This window comes from Rhinatrema bivittatum, chromosome 4 (assembly GCF_901001135.1).
Source record: "Rhinatrema bivittatum chromosome 4, aRhiBiv1.1, whole genome shotgun sequence".
Classification (NCBI taxonomy): domain Eukaryota; kingdom Metazoa; phylum Chordata; class Amphibia; order Gymnophiona; family Rhinatrematidae; genus Rhinatrema; species Rhinatrema bivittatum.
Window position 1 is genome coordinate 41,589,645 of NC_042618.1, and position 25,570 is coordinate 41,615,214.

The following is a 25,570-nucleotide window of genomic DNA, read 5'->3' on the forward strand; positions in this document are numbered from 1 at the left end:
AACTGCTCACAAGTGCGCCACAGACACTGCCATGGCTTGAATAGAGTGAGCATTGACATGACACTCGATATAATCCAACCTGGGCATTCTAGCCAATTAGAAAGTGTCAACTTGGCAATGGCGAACCTGTGCCTGTTCTGATCAAAAGAAACCAAAAGCTGGGTGGACTTACTATGATCTTTTGTCCTCTCCAGGTAGAAGGCTAAGGCTCTCTTGCAGTCTAAATTGTGTAGGGCTTGTTTGTCTTAGTGTGAATGGGACCTAGGAAAAAAATGTTGGCAGGACGATGAACTGGTTAAGATGGAAGTCTGACACCACCTTAGGCAGGAATTTAGAGTGCGTGTACAAGACCACCCTATCATGAAAAAACTTAGTGTAAGGTGGATAAGTCACTAATGACTGGAACTCACTGACCCTGCATGCTGAAGTGACCAACACCAAAAACAAAACCTTCCAGGTCAGGTACTTCAGGTCCAGGAGCACAGCAGCTCAAAAGGAACTTTTATGAGCTGAGCCAAAACCATGTTGAGTTCCCAAGACACAGCAGGAGGCCTTAGGGGAGGCTTCTACTGAAGTAACCCCTGCATAAAACATATAACTATTGGCTATACAGAGATGGGCTTACCATCTGCACCTTGGTGATAAGTGCCAGTTGCAATCAAATGAACTTTTATATAGTTGGTCCTGAAACCAGCATCGGAGAGGTGTAGAAGGTAGTCAAGCAGTATTTTTTTTGTAGAGCAGGAGAAAGGATCTAGGGCTCACACCACTTCAAAAACCTCCTCCACTTCAGTCCATAGGACTTTGTTGGAAGGCTTTCTAGAAGACAAGAGGCAATTTGTCTGAGAGATTGAGGGGTTGTAAAATCAACTTCTCCATGTTCAAGCTGTGAGCAACAGGGCCTGAAGGTTGGTATGTTGCAGTCTGCCCCAGTCCTGGGTGATGAGATGTGGGGAAGTCCGTAGTCTGGTTATTGGATGGAAAAAAACTGAAGGTGTGGAAACTAGATCTGCCTCTGTCATTGGGGAGCTATGAGGATCATAGTCCCCTTGTCCTCCCTGAGCTTCAACTAAGTCTTCACCACCAGCGGCACTGGAGGATACATGTACAGAAGACCCTGGCCCCAATGAAGGACAAAAGCGTCTGAAGCTAGCTTATGGTGTCCTGTACATAGAGCAAAACTGAGGAACCTTCCTGTTCCAAACAGACGCAAACAGATCCACCTCCATGCTTCCCCAGAGGCAGAAGATCTGATTTCCTACCCATTGGTCTAAAGACCATTCATGGGGTCTGAAGGAGCAATTCAGTCTGTCTCCTATATCATTCACCATACTGGCCAGATATGTCGCTCTGAGCCCCATCCCGTGGGAAAGAGAACAATATCATATCTCAACCGCCTCTTGGCATAGGAGGTAAGAGTCTGTACCTCCCTGCATGTTGACGTAGTATATCATCACTTGGTTGTCTGGATCAATACCATTTTGTTGGACAGCCGATCTCTGAAAGCCCTCAGTGCATACCTGATCTTCCGGAGCTCCTTGAAGTTGATATGACAGAGACATTCCTGGGCAGACCAGTGTCCCTGGGTGCTGAGCCTAACTACATGGGCTTCCCAGCCCTTAGTGGATGCATCCAAGGAATTTGGAAAGATACCTCCCATTCTAGATTGGAAATTTCCCGTTACCAGGAGGAGGAGTCCCGGATGCAGTCCTGTAGATCCTGAGTGGCCTGAAGCCACTGGGATAGCAAGGTCCATTGGGTGCTTCACATGTGCATGAGTGTCAAGGGAGTAACATGTACTGTGCCCTGCTGATACCTGCTGGTTCTTTTGAATCTCCACCATGATGGACATCAGTGTGATGGCCCATTGGCAAGGCAAGAAGGCCTTGGCCGTGTCCAGCAGGGCTCCTGAGAAGTACAATTGAAGTGATGGGCTGAGATAGGATTTGGGGTAGTTAATGATGAACCCAAGCGACGTCAACACCCTGATGGTCTAGAACATGGACCTTTCGGCCCTTGCCCGAGAGGTGCTCTTGACCAACCAGTCATCCAGATAGGGGGAAAACATGAACTCCTAGCCTGCAAAAGTGTTCCACTGCCATTGACAGGCATTTGGTAAAGACCTGCGGGGCAGACGCTAGCCCAAACGAAATGCAGGACTGGAAGTGCTGTTCTCTCACCATGAATCAGATACCTCCGGTGGCTGGGGAAGATCTTGATGTGGTTATATGCATCTTTTAGATTGAGAGAGCATAGCCAATCCCCATTTTGCAGGAAAGTGATCAGAGTGCTTAGGGAAATCATCTTGAATTGTTCTCTTTTGAGGAATTTGTTAAAGGCCCTTAGGTCTAGGATGGGATGGAGTTCCCCTGTTTTCTTTGGAATCACTGCTCTGGCCATTAAGAAGGAGAGCTCTGATAAAAGCACTTCCTGATGTGCTACTGGACCCCAAAATGGACTTGGAGGGCAATTTGGTGGGTCACTTAATGTTTAATTTGTACCCTCTATGAATGATGGTGAGGGCTCACTGGGTTATACTAGGCCACCAGCTCTCTTAGAACCGCAGCCTGCCCCCGACTGGCTATGAGGGGGCCTGCTTCTCCTGACAGGACCAGTGTGGCGAAGGTAGTATCTCCTTGGGTGGAAGAAAGACTTCTGGAGACAGACCTTGAAAGGCCTCCAGGATCAGGAGGATGGGCCTGAGTATCAGCGGAGAGTTGTTGGAGTGTCACGCTGTGATCACGAACTTGGGCCACTACATCCTTCTCCTGCTCCCCAAAAAATTGTCTCTTGTGCATGGCATGTCAGCAACTCATTCCTGCACCTCCTGATGGAGATCCGAGGCCCTCAGCCAGGCAAGTCTGCAGGTGCCAATCCCTGCCGCCTTGAAAACAACATAGGTCAAGTGGAGCACCAGCAACTGTTGAGGCAGCTGCTCAGCTATATCCTGCACCTGCTTCAGGATGTCCCGCATAAACTAACCCATAAAGAGCTGGTAGGCCGCTGTGTGGGTGATAAGCATAGTCCCCTGAAACACTTCCTCCCAAGAACATCCATGATTCTCTGATTCTTCCTCAGGGGCGCCAAGGGAAAGGGTCTGAGTGTACTTGGCCACCTTGAGAGCTTATTTGACCACGATCGATTAGTGTAGTAGCTGCCACTTGATGAATCCAGGAGCCTTCTGGACTAGATATATTGTCTACCTTCCTATTCATGGGAGCCACCAAGAGGGGGTTTTTAGTACATCTTTATCGGCCACTCCATAAGGATCTCGTGCACTGGGATTGCTACAATCTCATCGTCTCCATAAACTGAAGAATATTCAGCATCTTGTGCCGGTATCCCTCTGTCTGCTAAATTAAATGGCATGGTCTCAGCCATCAACCTGATAAAGCCTGCAAAAGATGTCTTCCAGGAGAGATTTCCTTCTGCTGTCGGAAGGAGACTGGTTAGATGAGAGGCCATTTGATGCGTTGGTGTCTGAAACACCTGAGGATCCTTCCCCTCCAGGGGTCATAGGGGAGCCCTTGTCTCATTGTCATAGGTAGGAGATGGGGTCCTGAGGCACTCGGTTTCCAGCCAGTGGTATGGAAACAAACTTGACTGGCCATATGGGCCTGGACCCCAAAGCCTTCCCTGTCACCAGGGGGAGCTTTCTCCTCAGAGGTACCAGGGACACCTACCGAATCAGTCAGTGGTGGCTTCAATGCCCCAACGAGCTTCGTTGCTGTCCTGGGCACTGACAGTTATGAGAGTGTGCAGCAACGACTCAAGGGACAGTGCTAGGCCCTGTGCCGGTCTGTGCCCCAATTCCGAGGCCTTGCAGCACATTCTCCATGGCCTGCTGCAGGAGCTTCTCCAGTGCCTCCTCGAAGACCATAGATGTCAAAACTGACTGGGAACCAGGAAATGTGGTCAGAGCCGATGGCTCAATGGTCATAAATGCAGCTTCGAGATCTGTCAATGGATTGGTCTTCCCAGACCTGAAAAGAAGGCCCATCTTGTCTAGCCGGCCCAGTGTACTTTTGAATTCATCTGTGTGCACTTGCTGCAATCCCGGACATCATGCAATGCCCCCGTGCAGAGGACACATCTTTCATGGGGATCCATGATAGACGTAGCCTTTTGTACCGAGGGCATCACTTAAACCCAGTCAATGACATGCCATCACAAAAGAAAAGGGGCACGATGTCAAAATTGATGGCAGTAGCCGACGATGGCTGGCGGGCACCAAACACACCATTGTCCCAGGATATCGACTGCAAAAGGAAACTTACCAAAATGTCAGAAAATTTGACTGAGGCGATAGAGGGGAGAACCAGGGGAGGGACCTGCATGAACCGCACAATCCTGACAATGCAAAATTACTGATGACCCTGAGAAGACTGAAACCCCTGCTAACACTAAACAATTTTCGCACAGTTCTAAAGGCAATGATATTCGCAAGCACAGACTATTGTAACTCCCTGCTACTAGGGCTACCGCAATCTATGCTTAGGCCACTACAAATATTGCAGAATTCCGCTGCTAGAATTCTGACAGGCAAAAAAGTGACCACATTACAGGAACACTTGCTGAACTACACTGGCTCCCAATTGAACAAAGAATACAGTATAAGGCACTGTGTATAATTCATAAGCTAATCCACGATGAAAAAGCCAACTGGCTTAACACAGCACTACGCGTACATGTCCCGCACAGAAACCTGAGATCTGCTAATAAGGCACTACTAACTGTCCCTTCTGTTAAATCAGCACGCCTCACTCAAGTAAGGGAAAGAGCACTGTCACTGGCTGGACCTGTGCTATGGAACACCATGCCACTCGAAATAAAGCTGCAGAGAAATTTGAAAATATTCAAATCTAACCTAAAAACCTGGCTCTTCAAACAAGCTTTTTATAAAGACAAAGAGATGGAGAAAAACGGTTGATTAATAAGGATGCACTAAGCTAACAGTTGGTTGTTTTTAACCTACAAATGCATATTAATGTTAGATTTGAACCGCTTAGCAATTTCCTAACAAACAGGCTTAAGTTAAACACAGTTTATTATACTAAAATGTTACCGTACCATGATGGCACATGTTTAACTTGTAATCTATACCATTCATATTTTTCTCTGTCGTGCCTCTCTGTAAACCGTTGTGATGGTTATCTAACTTAACGATGGTATAGAAAAGGTTTTTAAATTAAATTACTGTGAAAGCAGTGATAAATACTTCAGTTAGGAGAAAAGTAGAGAGACTGAACACCGCCACGAGACACTGGGTTCCGTGGAAAAGAAGAGACTGAGGGGGGACCCATTGTGGACACGTGGTGTATTGTATGCCTAGAGCATGCTCAGAGAGGCTCGGTCAAAGTTCTAGAAACTTTGACATAAGTTTTCCGTGCCTGTCTCTATGGGATGTCACCCATGTGTGAGGACTGACATCCTCCTTGTCCTTCAAGAATTTGTAATTGGAACAAATGAACCAATAGCTCGTAATGGTTCTAATTTTGTAAAATGTTTGGTAAGAAAAAAGGTGGGTGGTTTTTTTTTAAATTTATTAGTTTATGGTAAAGTACTTTGGTTGCTATTAGTTTACTTTAATGCACAGAAATAAAAGATTTATTTCTTTATTTAAACAGATGATACCTTTTCATTGGACTAAACGTAATACATTTCTTAATTAGCTTTCCAGAGCTAATGCTCCCTCCTTCAACTCAGAATTCAAATGAAGACCTCACCCTATCATTGGTTTGCCTTTTATGATTCGCTTATGGCAGCCAAACTACTTTATATTTCCAGGTAAAATGTCATCTTTTGCTCCTTTGAATTCTGACCTGAAAAAGAATATTAGCTCTCAAAAACTACTCAAGAAATGCTGGTAGCCAATAAAAAGGTATCCCCTGTGTTTGTATGTTTTGTTTTTATTTGTTAACCTTTATTTTTCTGCTTACCATTTTATAGTCTGTTTTCATTTTACTACTTAGTATAAAATGGTGGCATGGATTCTAAGTGAAACTGAGCACAATTTTTAAAGACAATTTTGGCTGTCAAGAGGCTCTTTTATAGCTGATTAAAATCTTATGTAACAAAAGGATTCAGTCACTAAAACTCACACTGCATACATAGCCTTGCAAAAGTCGTCAGAAGCTTGAACATTTTTACGTTCTGCCTTAACAAAATGCATGAATGTAGGAGTTTTTCACTTATCTGCTATTGTGAAAGAACAATTATAGAAATATTCCAAAAGTAATTGAGAATTAAATAAGCAAAACAAAATGTTTTGATTGCATAAGGCTTCACTTCCTTGGTCACAGCAAATCCAAATTTGCTATGTTTCAAAATATTGCCTTAAGGTCCATAATAAGTTAAATTGAGCCCATCTGTCTCCAGTCACAGTAGGTGAGCTGATTCCAATATTCCTGGATGAAGAATCAAACTGTTTCCCTTGTATGAAGTGAATTTGAGGCAAAGGTCAAAATATGCCTGACATGGAGCTGCCTAGGATAGCATTATTCAAGGTGAACAAGTTGGGGGAAATGAGAACAGTTTGGCGCCACCAAAACGCTTTCACAATCAGGCCATCCCCCCCCCCCCCCCCCCCCCCCCAAAGTCGGTAACCGTGAGTTAAGCAAACAAGTCCCCGTGAGGCCAAAGATTAAAAGAATTATAGGGGTCTCTGGCTGAGACTGGGGAAAATGTTGACTGCTCAACAGTTTCAAGATTACTCCTCAAACATGACCTGTATGGAATTAGCAAAGAAGTGATCCATTTCTGAAGAAGACCATATGATGTGCCACATAGCGTTTGCAAAATAAAAACACTTAGAGGACACTGTATGTACATGGGAGAAGTTTGTGTGGTCTGAGATCACAGTGAAACCTTTTGGTCTCGGCGCTAAATGATGGGCGTTTAAAATACAGCACATCACTCTGCTAATGCCATCCCTACAATACAATACAAGTATAGCGAGGGCAGCATGACGTTATGGGGATGTTTTGCAACAGCAGGGACAGAGAGGCTTGTAAAGATCGAGGGAAATACAGAGGGTGCAAAGTGTACAGGCAGATCCTAGAGGGCAACCTACCATAGACCTGTGGCTGAGAGAAGATTCACCTTTCAGCAGGACAATAATACAAAGAAAAGCAACAATAGAATGGCTCAGCAAGAAAAGTGAATGTCCTCGAGGTCAGACCTGAATCCAATAGAAAATCTGTGGCAAGACTTCGAAGACTACAGTCCACAGATCCCCAGCCAACTTGAAAGAGCTTGAGCTCTTCTGCCAAGAAGAATGTGTAAAACCTTGCACCATACCACTGAACAAAGTTGGTAGACATTTATCCTAAACGACTCATTGTAGTTGTTCATTACACCAAGCATTGAGTAAAGGGTTGTGAAGACTTTGCATTCAAGATGTCTTTGTTTTTTATTCTTAATTATGTTTGAAATATGTCTATAATTGTTTTTTTCCAAATGAAAGTGTAAAATATGTTGTACAGATCAGTGAAGCAAGCTCCTCCTTTAATGCATTTTGATTTGTATTTTTAGATAGAATGTGAAAAATTGTGCAAGGGTGTGAAGACTTTTGTAAGGCACTGCATGTTGCTTTCTTAAAAGCTGATTGCAAACCCATTTTTGGTAAGCAAATTATAATTTAACTTACGGAGGGCTGTATTCAGCCCCTACTCCAGGGGGCTTGCAAACAGTTTTGCAGGGAAACACCCATAGAGGTTCTCTTTAAAAATCCTGCTGGCAGCCTGTACCGTAGGCATTTCGTACCCTGCAGGGGTACGAAACGGGCACCTTGCCCCTAGCATCGCCCCTTTTCCCTGTGGGCTAAAATAAGCGTGCAGAGAGCAGCACATATATTCCCCGCCCCACCAGAGGGGGTGGGCGTTCCCATGGATTATCACCCATTTACCTGTGGAAATCCCTTTGAAAATTGCCTTCATGACAAGACTGTGCCTTAGAAGAAACCAGAGTGAATGTGTAAAATGAAGACAAATATGTTGCTGTAGTTTTGCATTGAAATTAATAAAAGGTAAAATGAGGGACTAAGCTTATCAACGAGGAATATGTTTTGTGCCATGTTGGGATTTTACTTTGTAAAAGTTTTTCCGCTTACAATTGACAGAAATCCTTACGGACAGATTCAAGTAGCAATCTTCACATGCACAGAAACTCTCTCCTTGTAACAATTGCTTTGCCAGTGTGTTGCTTCCAAGGAGTTGATTCGTGCTGCATGGTCAGATGCCTGCTTGGATCAGGTTCTTAATGGGGGAAGACCCCTCCTTTGCTACCATCCGTACCCTCTTATGCTCATTCTGTGGGGGACAGTAGCTCTTCAGAATGAAAGAAGAGAAATCGCTCCCAGGTTGCGCTCTCTCTGAATCCAGATAGAATGGGCGTGGTGTTTCATTTGTCATTGATAGCTGTTTTCATTTCATTATAGTGTTGATGAGACATTAACTTGTAATTGCTTCTTTTTTTTTTTTTTTTTTTTTGCTTAATTTCTTTTAGAAACATGTCATTCAGATTTATCAAAAGGTAGGATTGAATTGGCTCATACCATTAACTCTAAACTTGGCTTTCTGGCCCTGGTTTTCTGGAAACTAAACTTCTCGCTAAAAGCTAAACCCGTGTATTTTGAAGCAGGCAATAGCTGGAATTAAAACAGCTATTTAAAGGACCAAGGCACATGCATAACAAGCTGCTTGGCATGCCCTATGCACTTTGCTTTCTGTGATAGTCATTGATACAAAAGCGTTTTGTTCTTTCTTTATACTAATACACTTGGCATGCTTTTATGTGAAGAATGAGGTGTTTGGTTAATATTAATGGATAATTAAATGTCATTTGAGCAAAAGGTAAGTGATGCATTATCTACTCTGTTAATTGACTCTTAGGCAAATTTTTAAAACAGTAGTTACTAGTAGTTGTGAGCATTTCTACTTGCCTATGCCTGTAATGTTGGTAATTGTGTCAGCAAACATTACTATCAAACTTGACAGGTTTTCTGATAAACCTAGCAGAGTGAAACATATCAGAATGCGCAAAAGTAAAATTTATTATCCACCCTTGGCAACTCCACTACCATTGTGCTAAACTATACTATAAGATGTGTGCAAAGCGAAGGGGAGAGATTGCTGAGAGAAGGAATTGGGGGCTGAGATAAGGGAATGAGCTGTCGGAGGTAAGGGGTGCAAAATTGAGGCTTGGGGAAAGATTGTATTGGGGGGGGGAGCGGAGAAAGGTCTGGTGCTCTAAAATTACCTTCCAAGCACTTTTCCAACTTGAAATGGCATTGAAAGGTTGCTGAGTTAGATGATATGATTTGAAAGACCTTGCTAATTGACTAACACATGGAAGAAAGTTGCACAGCATTTCATGCATCTTTTGTTAGAAAGGAAATCATGATTTGGGGCATAGGAGTAGGGTGCAGAAATATTTCTTCAGATTGCTAGTTGCATGGCAAAGCCTTTCAGAAGTCATAGTGGGCATTAAAACTGTATACAGTTGGCCAAATGCATGGGATAGCTTAGAGTAGGTTTAGCAGTAGGAAAGCTAAGCTAAAGTACAAATAGAAAAACCTGACTATCTACCAGGAAAGGGCGGATTGTTCAGTCTGAGTCTTGATTTCTGAGCTGTATTGTGGCCCGTATAGTGCGCTGAAGCACGGCCGTCTCAGGCAGTGGATAGACACAATGTTAGTGGAGATAAGCTGAGGTACTTACATTCTCCAGTGCACTCAGCTAAGTGATGAATCTTTGGCTAAAAGCTTTTTGAAAGAATTGATGGATGTGGTTCACAGAATGGTTTGAAGACTACAGTGTGTTTTGAAGATGGACACGCCTGTAACATAGTAAATGACGGCAGATAAAGACCAAAATGGTCCATCCATTCTGCCCTGTAAGGTTTTTTTTTTTGTTTGTTTGTTTTTAAGGGTAATAACTGCTGCTCTGTGCAGGCTACCCCCCCCCCCCCCCCCAGCCTTACACGTTTATGCACAGCGTGTGGACTGTGATTATATTTAGTGAACAGTCACAATAAGGGATCAATATAGTGCTTGGCATTATTACCTTGGTGTACACTGTTTCAGTAGGTAGGGAAAATGGGCAGGTTCAATGTCCCTTTATCTGCTGTCTATCCCTATAGTTATATTAGAAATAAGGATCAACACAAACATGCTGGATGATCCCTTATAGGTCTAACTCGGTAGATCTGTGGCTAGCTCTCCTCCTATGAGATAACGTTCCCCTCATTATGCTCTCATTGGTGGAAATCCCTTCTCTCCCCTTCCCAGATATGAGGCATGACACAGAGGTAGTTTTCTTTAGTTCCACTCAAGTCTGTATTTACAGGTCACAACTCCGTTTAGTAGCTGGTCGCCAAGGCAATCCAGGCAGGTATTTGAAGGCTTAAATACAAGCTGGCATATCTCCATGCAGCGAGAAAATGCTCTCTTCTCCTATAGACTGGCAAGTTCCTGAACTCAAATACTCTGCACCAGCATGTTGGCTCTTGAGCTGGCCAGAACCTGGATTCTGTTTCATACAAGGTCCCAGCCCTTGTTTCATTTGCTGACTTGTTTCTCTTCCAGCTGTCTGCTTTTCTCCATTTCTCTAATTCCCGTACTTCCACCTGGCTTCCCAGATCAGATTCCTTTAAAACTATACCTCCCAGCAAGTTTTGCCAAAGCATTGACAACTCCTCCTTTCTGGTTTCCAATAACTTTCGAGACTAGAGTTCCCTCTGGGTGGCAGCTGCTCAAAATTCAGGGCATAAATATTCACACACACACTCTTACTCTCATCAGGTCAGTGAAGAATTTGTTAGGACATTTGTAAATAGAAATACTCCAGTAAAATATTAAAATCTGTGAACCTGATAGTTTTTGCTTTGGCAATGAATGAGCATTTTCTTTTGATTCAGTAGAAATGCAATAATCCAGCATAGCTGACCAAAAAGGGGTGTGTGTAGACTGTAGAGACTTTGAGATTTGTTTCTTTAATATTTGCAGAAGCTTTGGAAATCTTTTCTGGTCAATAGAATTTTTTTACACATTTTTTTACATTATAATACTTAGAATGGCTTGAAAAATACAAGGAATGCAGTTTCATGACAGGCAAAGCAATTAAACCACACTGCCAGCTGATTGTGAAATTTAACAGTTCAAAATACTTTACATGAAGCAATAGCTGATTTCTTTTCAAACTGTTTTCATTTGAATGTTTGAGCTATTATTTTCCATCAATTTTATCCTGAGTAGCCAAGAAAGCAATACTCACCTTACATTATAGCGCTACATTTTCTTTAGACTTCATTATAAACCTGTGATTATTTTGCACTTCAGTGCTACAATAAGAAAAAAATATTTGAGACATGAGCTTCATGGATTTCTGTTGTCATTATTATACCAGGTAAGAAATCCATTGAAGTATCTGCAATTGTTATTTAGCTATTAAGTCTTCAAAACAAGACTCTCTACTTTTCCACATACCATGACTGGATGCTTGAGGACTAGGGTGGGGGAAACCTGGCCTTCCAGTCATTTGCATAAATTTGCCACCACTCCCCCTGAACCTACCTCCTCCTCTCATTTATTTATTTATTTGTTTTTGTATACCGACATTCGGTCGAGATATCACATCGGTTCACATGTAACTGGACAGTAAATAAGGCATGGGCTGCTTATTTTCACAGTGTAACTTACAGAGTAACTTAGGTTAACATTTTAAAATGCTTTTTGGAACATTCAACGATTTGCAGAGACAGTTGGGACATCTAGAACAGTTGACGGGGAACTGAATATTACAGGTGTGCCAAGGAAAATGTATGACTTAGGGCAGGTAGCGTTTTACAATATGATATGGGCAATTTAGCTATTTACAGGGTAATTTGGTGCATATGGAGAGGTTAATAAGGAACTGACGGATACACTTGTGCCAAAGGAGAATGGGTGGCTTGCGTGTCGTAAACAAGGATTAGGTGGGGGGTACAATCATGGAGGAATAAGGATTTACTTACATGCAGTGGGTGGGGCCTGGGCTTGCCTCTGTTCCTTCTATTCTAGCATCCCCAAGGCAGTGGCAATGAACAATACTGCTGGATCAATAGGGCCATCAATAAAGAGTGATGTACTCATGAATCAACTTGAAACATCCTAAGAATGACGAAGCATAATCTCCATAGATGTATACATTCAACTGTGTGCTTACATGTGTATTATGGGTACATTGCTCATTTTTCCAAAGTTATGGAAATCCTATAATGGTATCAATCATTTACACCCTTCACTGATCTCTTCTTAAGGTGCTGTGTTAACTGGCAGAGGGACCTAAGTGCAGCGCACAGCCACTTACAAACAGCCTTTTGGTTACAGTATTTAAGACATTTAAAAATTGTGCTGTCATTAATTTGATGCAGAAAACAAATTGACAATCCTTTGGAAAAAGTGAATTACAATTAGAATATATTTCATCTTCCATACCAAAACATACTAACTGCCAACACTCGAACAGAAAAAGCTCTACCTAGGAAAAGGTAACACTGCAAATATTGCAGCAGGCCATAAAACACCAATACACCTCCTATTAGGAAAATAGGACAAGCCAAGCTGCTATAGATCCCTACATAGAAACTACAAGCTGTTAGAATACCTGACCTCCATCACACTTGCAGAGCACAGACCAAACCCTCATCAAACACGGACTAGAGAGACAAAGTATAAATAGAAACATGCAGATAAAAACTGAACTGGAAACCAGACTGTGCAGTGCAACAGTGGAAAAACAAACCACAATTCCATATAAAAAATAACAAGAAATATAAATCATAATAATAAAACCAGACTCATAAAAAGAATAAATATTTCAAAACTGGTAAAAGCAATATCCAATAATTAAAAACCTGTTTTTCAGTTAGTAAAGTTCAGTTTGGGGGCTTTTTGATTATCTATAAAAGTGGGTTGGAATTGTCTGTAATAGAAACCAATATTTTCCCTCTTTTTGAAGTAGTACTCTTGACTTCTGTGTCATTGAGAATTTGTCTTGTCTGTGCTTCACCAGGTCTGATGCTAGATAATTTTTTCCCATTTATTGAATGTCTGGTTATTAGTATAGGTTTAAATTAATTAATTATCCTTGGTGATTTTAATCTGCATATTGATATAGTTCTGCCGTTAGTAACATGTGACCAATTTGATATGTCAGCGTTGGACTGTAGTCAGATAATTCATGGTCCAGCTCACAAAGTGGGCCATTCTGTTAAATCTTTTTAAATTTTAAAACTTTTTTATTAAGTAATTTTGGGGAAAAAAGGTCAAAATTTTGATGTCTCAAAAGGCCTTGGTCAGATTATTATTTTATAATCCTGACTTGACTGTAAAAACTGAAAATTCTCAATTTATTAAAAAAAAAATCCCATTTAGATATGAAACATAGAAACCAAGGCTGGCGCAACCCGCTGTGCACTTGCATAGGGCTGCGAACAAGATGGCGGCTGGCGCCACTGCCCCACAAAGAAAAGGAGTCGCAGGCTGCAACGGCAAAGATGAGGAATTGGCAGGACCCCGTAGCAGTTCCCAACCCGCCATGCAGCGAAGATGAGGTGGTGGCGGAGGACCATGTGGCACTACGACGACTCCTCTTCTTTGCCGCAAGGTGAAGAAGAACCCTAGGACCGTGCGGCAAAGATGAGATTTGCAGGACTGTGCAAAGGAGGAGCTATAGTGCCATGTGATGAGCAAGAGGAGCTCTAGGACTGAACAGTGGTTCCCAACCTACCGCGTGGCGAAGAAGAGCAGGAGCCTTAGGGCTGCGCGGCAAAAAGTTGCAGGGTCAGGATGAGCTGCAGGACCATGTGCTAGGTGGCCAGAAGGAAAAAACAGCTACCAGGCAACTCCCAACCTGCCCCGCCGAAGAAGTGGAGGGCAGGGCTGCTGGAAACGGCCTTGGATCTACTGTGTATGTATGAACAGGAGGAAACCTGTGCGTCTGGGCAGAAGTGGAGTGGGTGGGGTTCTGAGCATGTGTGAAAGAGGCAGTGTGTATGTGTGAGAGAGGGCACGGAGACAGATGCAATCTCTAGGGATGATGGAATAAGAGGTCTAAATAGTGGTAAGCTCTTTTTGAGCAGTAAGTTCTTCAGTTTATATCCGGAAAGGTTGAGGTATTGAAGCATAAGGTGCTCTCTGTGTGTGTCTGAGCATGTATATGTGAAAAAGAAAGGGATCTTGTGTGTGTGAACATGTATATGAGGAGGGAGCATCTGAGCTTGTGTATGAGAGGAAGCATGTGAGCATGAGAGAACATATGTATGTATGTGCATGTATAGATATCTATGAGAGAGAGGAGAAAATTTATGCCAGGTTCTTATGGCCTGGATTGGCCTCTGTTGGAAACAGGATGCTGGGCTTGATGGACCCTTGGTCTGACCCAGTATGGCATGTTCTTATGTAATCCACGACAATGACTAGAAATCAAGCTTCCACGTATGGAGAGTGTGAATTATTTTATCCTTATTAATATGACAGCAAACAAATGTGTCAATGAAATAGTCATATAGGAAAGAAATACAAAAAAAACAAAAAGAGAAGTGAGTCCTCTTATAAAGAAATAACCATAACCCCTAAGACTCAAGTATGAGGAAAATGGGAGAACCAAGGATCATTACGCTCAAAAATAGCAGTAAAGATAAAAAGCAATAATTGAGACAGAGTATAAATTTCTGCCGTAACCAAGTTAGCAAGTGATATCAGATGGCAAATGCGAATCAAGGAAAAACCTGAGTTGGGGAGGCTCAAAAAACACATATCTATCATTGTTAAACTTAAGTACACATTTACAGGGCTAACGGATTATAATCTGAGCACCCGTCTGACGAATTTCTTGACACATTGCTAAAAATCTCTCTCAACGCTATTGGGTAGCCCTGGTGATGTCAGGATACAACCATAGCTTCTAGCCAAAATATAACTTATCCCTGTTAGGAAGAAAAAGCTTTAAAACTAAATCGCGGTCAGATGGAACAACAAAGGCAACGATATTCCACATGATCATCTCCATAGGATTACAAAAAGGCAGAGAGATCAACAATGGCAGTTATTTCCTTTCTAAGTCTTAATAGATCTGGAAATGATCCTTTATGGTCTGGATTTTTGCATTCATTTTTGATCATTTCCAAAACTGCAGGATGAATAGGGAGAAGTCTTTCTGCTTTTTGCTGTGCCCAGTAAGAGATCTGTAATCGAGGCACATTTTAACTTCAGAATTAGAGGTATATTTTTGAGAAGGAAACTTTGTATTGGTATATTTTTTTCAGACCAGTCAGAATTTTCTAGGGGAAAACCATGCAGAATTTCTCTAAAGAGAAAATGTCATATATCTCTCCTTTGTGATTTGTTTGTGTAGCAGTCAGTAAACATTTTATTTAGCCATGCAGCAACTTGAAGGTCTAGCCCTACTTGGAGTTGAATAGGCTGTGTGTGAGTGAATGGTCCCCAGCTCCTAGCAGACCAGCAGCAGCATCTGCTCTAATAGAGGCCCCCTCTTGAAGATTTTGTTCCTCGTGCAAAATAAACCCCAGCTCCAGTTTTGCCTGGCACTCATTTTCTTCCTCAGGAGGCAGTTTTGTGTTTCTCAAACTAGTTGAATTATGCCTAGGCAGTAAGGAAGTGTTTAAATGAGCGCTCTGGATTCCTGCTCTTTGAATAAGCACCTACAGCCTCAGGAAGTGCTTAGGAGATACTTATAACCTTTGTGGCTGTAAAGTTTACTGTTTAAATTCTGTGAGAAAAGTGCGGTAGGCACAAGACCTACTCTGCAAACCAATGGGGAAAAAAAGGCAGGAGCAGCTGAAATGGTATTATTAGGAGGCTCCGATTTCAGCACCAGACTGCAGCAGGAAGGAGCTGTTGGTCGGATACTTCTGCAGTTATGCACATCATCTGGGTTATACCGGAGAAGATGAAGTCAGATACCAACTGTATTCTCATTACAAACAATGATAACAGCACATTATTAATTTGTTCTATAAACCACTTTGTGTGATGGGGGTTCCCTATGTTCATTCAAAATTCTATAAAATAATTTTTTACAATCATTTTCTACTATAGTTTATAGAATTAACTGAGCTCATGATACAATTTTTTTTGAGTAACAAAAAGGATAAATGTATTTACATTTCTAAAATTGTTTGAAAGTAATATTGACTAGCAGACACCTGTAAAACATATGCTGGGCGATGAGAACCTCCCCACCCCGCCTACTCTCCCTGCTCAACGCCCCCCTAGCACTCTCTCATCCCTCCTCACAGTCTGATCAAACACTTGCTCCCTTTTGCTACTCCTACCTGTTCATGTCTGGGAACAACGTTGGCTCTCTCAGGTCTCCAGGAATTACCCTTCCTCCCTCAGCAGGAGGAACTGCATGCACATAAGTTTTGATGTCTGCGTATACCTGCATGGAAAACCTGGGGTATGCGCATACCTCAGACTTGATGCCTACGCTGCTCGGTGGATGGTGGGATATGCATAGGTACACTACATATTGCCAGACAGCATCCAGAGGACCAAGTATATTATATATAAAAACATGGGATTTACTTTATGGGTTTCTATGATATTGGGATTCTTTTTATATCTAAGAATGCATTTAGTTCATTTGATTATTTTAAAAAATGTAGTAATTTTGAGTGTCAATTTTAACACGCAATAGTACACCCATGTTTGTCACAGAAGGTAGTGTAAAGAATTTTGAACAAAAAGCAAATGCCTTATGAAGGGCGTGGTCAAAGTCAATAATATTCAACCTCCATGCCTAACGTGCCGCTCCCATGACAGAGGATGAATAGGATTGGGTCAAGGTGAATACAAAAACATTAAAAGGTAGGGATGGAAAGTAGAGATAAGGGCTGGTCAAATAAAAATCAGATTACACTTGATAGGTGAGAACATTCTAATGATTATTTTATATTAGATATATGCATAAGCGTGTATATTTCTTCAAACACTGTCACATCTATTTCAGAATATATTTTGTAATGTAAAATTAAAACCTGAACACATTCTAGCCAGGTAATAGCAATGGCTAAACTGCATGGGTTCCAGGTATTGTAAAAACAAGAAAATGAGTGATAGAATTTTTCAAAATCTCACACTATTTTTTTTTTCCATTTCAAATTTCCAACAGACAGCACTAAAGCTTTAGCAATGTTAGAATCCGTGCAACTCCTTTTGCAAGTCCACGCATTATGAAATTTCCTCTTCAAAAAAATACCACAAAATTTAAAATCTGATATTAAAAATGTGCCTCTGTTGCAGATCCCTTACTGAGTACAGCAAAAAGCAGACAAACGTCTCACTGTTCATCCCACAGGTTTGGAATTGATCAGTCTTCTAAGAGGAAATGTTCCTAGGGACGGACATACTCACTTTTTCTTTGTCCCAAAGCAATTAGGAGGTTTCGATCCAGTTCTCAATCTGACTAAACACATTTTTCATCAAGAAACATTTTCACATGGAATGTTTGAGATCCACAATCAAACCAAGTCCCTTCCTTTGTGCAGTAAATATATCTTCACATTTCCACAGTCTATTCTCAGTGGTATTTATTACACTGATTCTCTAACTAAGAGCAAAATGGTGGTTTTTCCATACCTAGATGACATTCTTCTCAGAGCAGATCATTTTCTTCAAGCCACAGTTCACAGGGACAAAGCCTTTGATCTCTCACAAGCACATGAGTGGTCAATAAATTGGGCCAAAGCTAAACTGACGAGAGCCGAAGACTTAATTCATCCAGGAGCAAGGTTTAACATGAAGGAAGATCTAGTTACAGTGCTGCAGCAAAAAAAAAAATTTTCAAATTCTTCAAACTTGGAGCCCTTTGTGTATTTTTCCCCTCCCCATAAAATAAGAAAAAAAAACCATTTAGGCCCCTTTAGTGTCATACAGTCAAAACATATTTCAACAAGGCAAGGTCTGTAGACCCTAGATTTCATGGTATCAGTATCAGATAAGGTCATGGGGCAAAATTTCATTTTCAAATTCTTCACAACTGGGTAATCTGGGGAAGGTGCGAGATGGCAATAACTTTCTAGTTGCTATCAAACTCCTCAGCTTTTTTCTTTCAGAGCAGTTTACTTAAACAAAAGTAAGAGTGAGGTCATCTTATCCGGACCATTGAACAGTTTTATGCGGTAGATGCAAGCAGCACTGATATTTTGGTGCCCTGCATGAGTAGGGATATTACTTCCTCAATGCCGGGAAATGTGGAGGCTGAGAGGGGCTACCAAAAGCAGGAAGTGTCATACTCTTCCCTCTTGGAACTACCTGCTTACTTCAGCCTAAGGTGTGGTTCTCTGTTTAAGGAAGGATGCCCAAAGTGTTCATCAAGAGGAACTTGAGCTTTTGATGGATTTCTCAAGACTTTGGAGTCTTCAGGTGTTTGGTGAAGCTCCCTCTGGCGATTTTGGAAATGCTTTACTGTGCAGTTAAGGACCTGAAGCAAGCTTTTCTTCCTGGATTTAACTTTTTATTGATTAAAGAGCTGGAGCCAGAAGGTCTATTCTCAGAAAGTGAAAATATTGGCAGCAACCCAGGAAGTAGATAATTTGAAACGTCAAGTGAATGGGTTGAAAACTTGTAAAAAAAAAAAAAAATTACTGCAATTAAGGACCGTTCAAATTTAATGACAAGGTTGGAAGTGATGAATAATTTTAAGCATTAAGAAACTTGCAGGCAGTCTTCCAAAGTACAAAGCAACCTCGATGATCTCTTTGGTATTAGATAAAGTGTGTCTTGTCATGTTAGTCCACATTGGTACTGGAGATAGATAAGGTATAGTAATGGCTTTTCTTTCGGAACCTACAAACAAAACAAATGTTTGAGCTTCAAGGTAAGGTTGTATCCTGATGTTACATGTGCAGCCCTGCTGAAGAGGAAAACATTCTTAAATCTGTACCAGGAAGAAATGAGTGGAGATGCAGAAGTGTAAGGTTAAATACGGAAACCAGAAATATATTTTTTGTGACCCTGAGCAGATTTCCAAAGTAATCTTGGGATCTCTGCCCCAGAGCTCGACTCAACCCCCCTCTAAGTGATAGTTCAGTTAGCAATTGGAGAGGGTTTTGAGACTGCAAAGTGTTAGCTTGGCATCGTATGAGCAGATTAAGTGGTTACAGAAATGTTTTGTTTGTTTATTTTTCTCTGCTTCTCTCCCATTTTGTAGACTTGCACTCGTGTTGCGATTTGGTGCTGCAGCTATTATATTCTTAATTGTGTAGTTTCATTCTGTTTTCTGTCATTATTATGTATGTTCCCTTATGTTCATCGCCTAGGCCTTTTCTGTGTTTGGCGATTCACAAATGTTAATAAATTTAGAACCATGCCACTCTACATTTAAAGGGAAACTTAAGACTTGGCTTTTCAAACAAGCTTTCCCCTAGAGCCAAGAACACGAAGAAAAGTCTTTTCAAGCCCACAACGAGTTATTCAGATCTATTTTTTTCTTCCTTTGTTAATCAGAAATTTACACATGCTGACTTCAATGTAAAACTTATTACTTTGTTTTTGTTCAATGTAAAACTTCTTTTATTCTGTTCTATGTAAACCGCTATTTGTAGCGATAGTTACTGTTCTTTGTGAACCGGGGTGATATGTATATTATACAGGAACCTCCGGTATATAAATTAATTTAAATAAATAAATAAATGTAAAATGATTGCATTAGACACCACAGCAGAGACTTATCCAGCTACTTCTGCCTTCTACCACAAATCCCACGAGTTTCACACACTTCTGGGCCATTTTCTACTCAATTAGTTCTTAATACCTCTCGCACCTCCAGTGCTTTTCTCGTTTCTGAATTATATATGTATTTTCTATACCCAGTTAACCCACATCTTTGCTACCCAATGTATCCTACTCGCACCTATTTCTATGCGTCTCTTCTACCAAAGGTACCTTATTTGCAGTCTCCCCCATATATGTATGTAATACTTGTATATGCCCAATGTTTTTCTTAAACTTTATGTAATCCACCTTGTGCCTATCCTTTAGGAGAAGGTAGAATATCAAATATTTATAAATAGATTATCCTACCACTTCACTTATTGAAGGAATCATTTTTGTAATGAAAATTTTGAAAACAAAAGCACAAAACTGGCTGAGAGTGCTCCAGTCTGAGAACAGATTTAAACCGTATTCATTCAAATTTCACCTCTGATAACTTGATCATTACTCTGGTGGATCAGCAAAGCAAACTTTGAAAATGGAATGAATATTTAATACCTCTGATGTATAGTGAGCTGTTTGCAAAAACATCACTTTGAGGTTCTGTGGTCTCATTAGGAAAACTATCTCCATATGAATGTTAGACATGAAAGCAGTTTTCATGCCTTACAAGAGTTCAAAGCTTTTTTTGACAGTCATGTTGAAGATAAAATCCAGCATCAATAGTCAGAGTAGCACCAGAAGTACCTCCATGGTGTTTGAGACATCCAAGATCCAGTCATCTATCACTTTCAACAATTCTAAATAGGCAAGCAGAGCATTCAGTCAAACTGATCAAATCATTTCCATATACAGCTGGGAAAATGGGAATTCAAATCAGAAGTTATTCAAATGATCACCTAAAAATGTGGAGTGAGAGTTCAGATATCATAGTTACCTTACAGAACAAACAGCAGGCACAATGAGCAGCATGCCCAGCATGGGAAACAATTCTGTTATACACTTCTCCCCGCCAGCCACCCAGGTGGTCAGTCATCTCAAGTAATCCAAAAGATGAAGCTCCCTTCTTCAAAGGTAATTATCATTGCTGTATATTGGCCCAGGAGACCATGATTTCCAGATCTACTATATATGGCATTTTGTCTACTATTGCCAAATCTGCTATCACAAGGGCCAGTCTGTGATTCCAGCCTTGCACGTCTGAATCCAATAACATGGACGTTGAGGAGAAAAGATTGCTGCAAAGAGGTTAGTTGCAAGGGATCATTGTGAAGAAAATTATTTACTAAGGCACATTATATTTGTAATATGAATAATAATCATTTCAAAGTCTCTCTCAAATGTGTGTTAGAATTTTTGTTCAAAGCCTCAATCTAGTCAAATTAAATTGTATTTGTATCATGCTTTACAAAAACTTATACAAGATTCAAAATACTGGCAATTATAAAAATGACAAAAAGACCCTGTAGATTATATTTATCAATGCTGTGCCACCTATACAATACCCTCTGTTGAAGAAAGCCGCATCAGCAAGCCAGACGACGGCAGTCTTGTAACTTGCTGTCCGGATTACTCGTCACTTGCGGCGTATTTTTTTGAAACAGTGTTTTTAAAGTCCCAACTTGTGAGAAAGTGTATAACTAGTATTTTCACAAAGTCCCAAATTTTTTTCAAAAAACAAACTACATCCGTGTCCTGAAACATCAATATAAATCCCAACAACGGCCGGTGTTTCGCGATGGTAATATCGCTTCTTCAGGAGTGATTTCAAAATTAAACACAGGACTGATGCTGTAAATTTGCAAAAAATTAAATCAGTATTGCAAAAAATTAAATAGATACTTAACTCAAGATGTCGCAGCACAAACCTTCTTCACGGACGCGAACGTCTCCAAGGAAATGTTTCAATGTGTGGGACAGAGTGGAGCCCGAACTACTTTCTCTTTAAAAAGCCCGCGCTTTTCAGGTGTGATGACGTCATGACGTGCTCGCGCACTAAACCATCGTTGTCAAGGTGATCTGTAAACAATTAAGAGAGCTCAAGCCGATCATTTGAAACAGAATTGCTAGCATGATTCTCGGTGTCTAAATAATAAAAGGATGTTGTCATAAAAAAAACACAAATTCAGCACTTGAACTTCAAGATTTTTATGGCAACCATGCAGTATTCAAAATGAAATCTACAGTACAATACATAAAATCGAAATGATAGTAAATCCTCCATTCTGGTATTTCAAGAGAACAAGTAGCAGCAGTCTCTGCACTTAAACTGATTTACCCTTGGAATCACCTCTATCACCCCACTGTTTTTAAGGGTCTGGAAGTGGCTAAGCTCATATTTGAAATCTATAGAACAAATCAGTGTTTGGTCTTTTGGAAATCTTTTGATCTAGGCAGACAGACTTTTGGGGCTCTTGTGATGTCTAAAAGCATAAAGTTCTCCTTTTTTTTTGTTTTGAGGGTTCAAACAAAAGGCTGGCAATACAACTTCTTGATCAATATCCAAATAGGAGCTGACATAAAGTCTAAAATCACTTTCTTGATAGAATCAATGAAAAGGAGAAATAGCAATCTCACTTGCTCTTCTGGCTGCACAAACTGCCACCAAAAGCATAACCAAGAATTAAACAATATAAACTGTTGAACTTTAAGGTATTCAAATCCAAAAAAAGGACTGGAAAAGAAAATGTGGGCTTTCCCTGCAACCAATTCTTCCATTTCTAGATGGATCAGACCCCAGTATAATGGAAGCATACAAAAGATATCACAAGCCACCTGCCATAAGAACATAAGAAAATGCCATACTGGGTCAGACCAAGGGTCCATCAAGCCCAGCATCCTGTTTCCAACAGTGGCCAATCCAGGCCATAAGAACCTGGCAAGTACCCAAAAACTAAGTCTATTCTATGTAACCATTGCTAATGGCAGTGGCTATTCTCTAAGTGAACTTAATAGCAGGTAATGGACTTCTCCTCCAAGAACTTATCCAATCCTTTTTTAAACACAGCTATATTAACTGCACTAACCACATCCTCCGGCAACAAATTCCAGAGTCTAATTGTACGTTGAGTAAAAAAGAACTTTCTTTGATTAGTTTTAAATGTGCCCCATGCTAACTTCATGGAGTGCCCCCTAGTCTTTCTACTATCCGAAAGAGTAAATAACCGATTCACATCTACCCGTTCTAGACCTCTCATGATTTTAAACACCTCTATCATATCCCCCCTTAGTCGTCTCTTCTCCAAGCTGTAGCTACTTCATATGCTGGAAAAGATCAAGCTTCAGTTTGAAGGAATGTATAAAGCAGGAACATGTTCCATACACACATTCAAGAAGCATTGTGGTCTTCTGCAGCAGCAGCAGCTAGCCACCCTCTTAAAGCACCAATTTGTGGGAGTATATAACAGAATCAGAATATTCTCTTACCATCGCTCTCATCCTTATAAATTGGTTTCTTTTCTCGCCAGCATCAGTATTGCTGCAAAGTATTTTGGGTGGGAAATAAATCTCCTCACTTGAGGTTTTACAGTCAGATGTTGTAACTGGAGAAGATGCCAGAAACTGCAGAGGTGGTGATGTGATCGGAAGGCTCCGTTTTCAGCATGAATCTACAGCAGGGAGGAGCCATTGGTTAGACGTTAAGAGTGCTACACAACATACAGAGGAGACTGATAGAGAGAGAACCCAACAAAAATTCCAATTGTCATACACCGTTAACCAGCAAATGTACCCATAAATAACTGGGGAAAAGCAGGGGAAAACATTTTGGTTTGGATGACCAATTCATTAGTACTGTATGTTTGCTTCAAATATACATTTTGGAAATTGATTTTTCTTAAAATTGTTTTCAAAACAAGAATTCTGTTCACAAGCTTCAGTCAGACTATTTCATTTCAAACACAATTTTTCCTAGTGCTTTCCTATAATGTCTTTAAGTTTCGGGGTCCATAAAACCAGGTAAGATAGCTAACATTCCAAACGTTTGGGGGTTGTTTTTTTTTGCACTGATGGACATGGAGGTGGAGGAAGAGCAATTTAATTCCATTGGCATAGATCTTAAAATAAAATCAGCAAACAGACCTGTATCATAGAAAAATGTATAAAGGTATCTTTTTGCTTCACACCTGCACATACAACAGAGGGAAAACTAAATGAGCACATTAGAAGATAGGTAAATATTTGAACTTTTTATTCCGTGAATGACGTCATTGGAGCAGCCTAAAACAGTAAGATGACCATTATTATCCGTTTCTGTCCTTGTCACCGTTGGCTTAGTTCTTTTTGTTTTAAACAAGCGAAAGGAGCACATGTAGGTATTTGTATTTATTAAAAATGTATTGATCGCTTAACACAAAGTAGGCCTAAGCGATTCACAATAAAACAAGCATAAAATTATTAACAAAACATAAACTAGAAAAAACATAAAATAAAAGGTCCAACCACCATCAGCACAAATTAACCATAGGCCTGCTGGAGCAAGAAGTTCTTCAATTGGAGTCTGAATTTTTTAAAACTGTCCTGAAGACGAAGATCAAGTGGCAGTGACTTCCAAAGATTAGGGGCTGCTACCGAGAATGAGGTTTCTCTGTAGTATGGCGAACAGATGGAATATCCAAAAGGAGGTACTCCAACTGCATCTTTTATCTTGATAGATAAATATATTTGGTTCTAGAATATTTCAGACTTGCCTAACACTAAACCTAGTCTTTAATGTGCAATATTCTAAAGTGTTTTAAAATGGTAGTGAAGTTTAGAGGAGAGAAGTAATTCAGTTGAAATAATAAAGTACCTTTGTAGTTTTCTAGCTGTTAACCAGCTTTAAACACGTTCACAAATGTTTGTTCACTATCCAAGATGCATTTTGTGTGTGCTTTTGAGATACTCTAGTTTGAAATCTCATGCTGGCATGGAGTTTTGTATGGTGAATTACTACAAACTAACACATTCCAACACTTGCCACTTTGTTTGTACTGATATATTGCATTTCAATGCAAATCTTATTTCTAATGTTTACTGTATTCCTTCTATGACAAGCAAGCAGTACTGAAATCAAGCACTTCCGGATACTTGATTGGCTTATTTGGGCAAGAGAGCATGCAGTTTGTAGTTACAGCATCATTTTATTCACATTTTAATATGTATTGCTAAATATCAGAGTTCCAATCAAACTTGAGGCTCGCTGCTGTCTGTTCTGGACTTTAAAGGTGCATTAAAGTAAGATGAAGTCATTGTTTAGATGAAAGGGACTTCTGGAGCCTTTTAGACATTAGCAGTACTAAAGGACTGTTTTCTATGTAGAATCATGCTTACAGCAGCATTTAAAGCTTTCATTCTCTTACTTATGTAATCCCAGTGCAGCAAACTGAAAAGTAGATGGCATTATTTAGAACATTTTAGGAAGAAATTGTCTAACTTGTGTGTTTGATGGTTCTTCAACTTACCAAATTGTAGAAAGTTTTGGGCAGTGGTGCACTAGTGTAAGATTTCTCTTCTCTTTCCCGCTTGCTTTTGCTTCCGCCGCCTTTTCAATGAGGCTCCCATCTGAATCTGAGAGAAACGGGAGATATGAGGGCTCAAGGTGAGGGTAATCCTTTTTGTTTAAAAATGATTGTTGGCATCTATATTTTTGTACTTGCATATATTGTATCGAATAGATTAAAACAATAAAATGTATGCAGCAGTCTGCTTAAGAAGGGGGTCAGTTTTACTCATGTTATGAATTGACTACAAGAAGTTGCTGTAGAATTGGGTATTCATTTAGGGGGTCGATTCACACCCAGAGGTTTTGGCCAAATAGCAGGTTTCCCTGAATATTTACTGTCATAAAAGGGGATATTCGACTGCTTTATTTTC

The 25,570-nt window shown here is 40.6% G+C and overlaps 1 protein-coding gene across 4 annotated transcripts in view; it reads left to right on the forward strand.

The window, feature by feature from the left end:
• The window catches only part of MARK3 (microtubule affinity regulating kinase 3), a 160,360-nt gene that overhangs the window by 126,576 nt on the left and 8,214 nt on the right, over positions 1 to 25,570 (forward strand). Inside the window, exons 16-17 of one of the 4 annotated variants that reach the window (XM_029598012.1) lie at positions 8,506 to 8,532; positions 25,251 to 25,295. The exons of 1 other annotated variant lie outside the window; for it this stretch is intronic. In XM_029598012.1, coding sequence (XP_029453872.1) covers positions 8,506 to 8,532; positions 25,251 to 25,295 — 72 coding nt within the window. The remainder of the gene's footprint in view (positions 1 to 8,505; positions 8,533 to 25,250; positions 25,296 to 25,570) is intronic. 2 more of the 4 variants (XM_029598014.1, XM_029598013.1) reach the window with 2 other exon arrangements.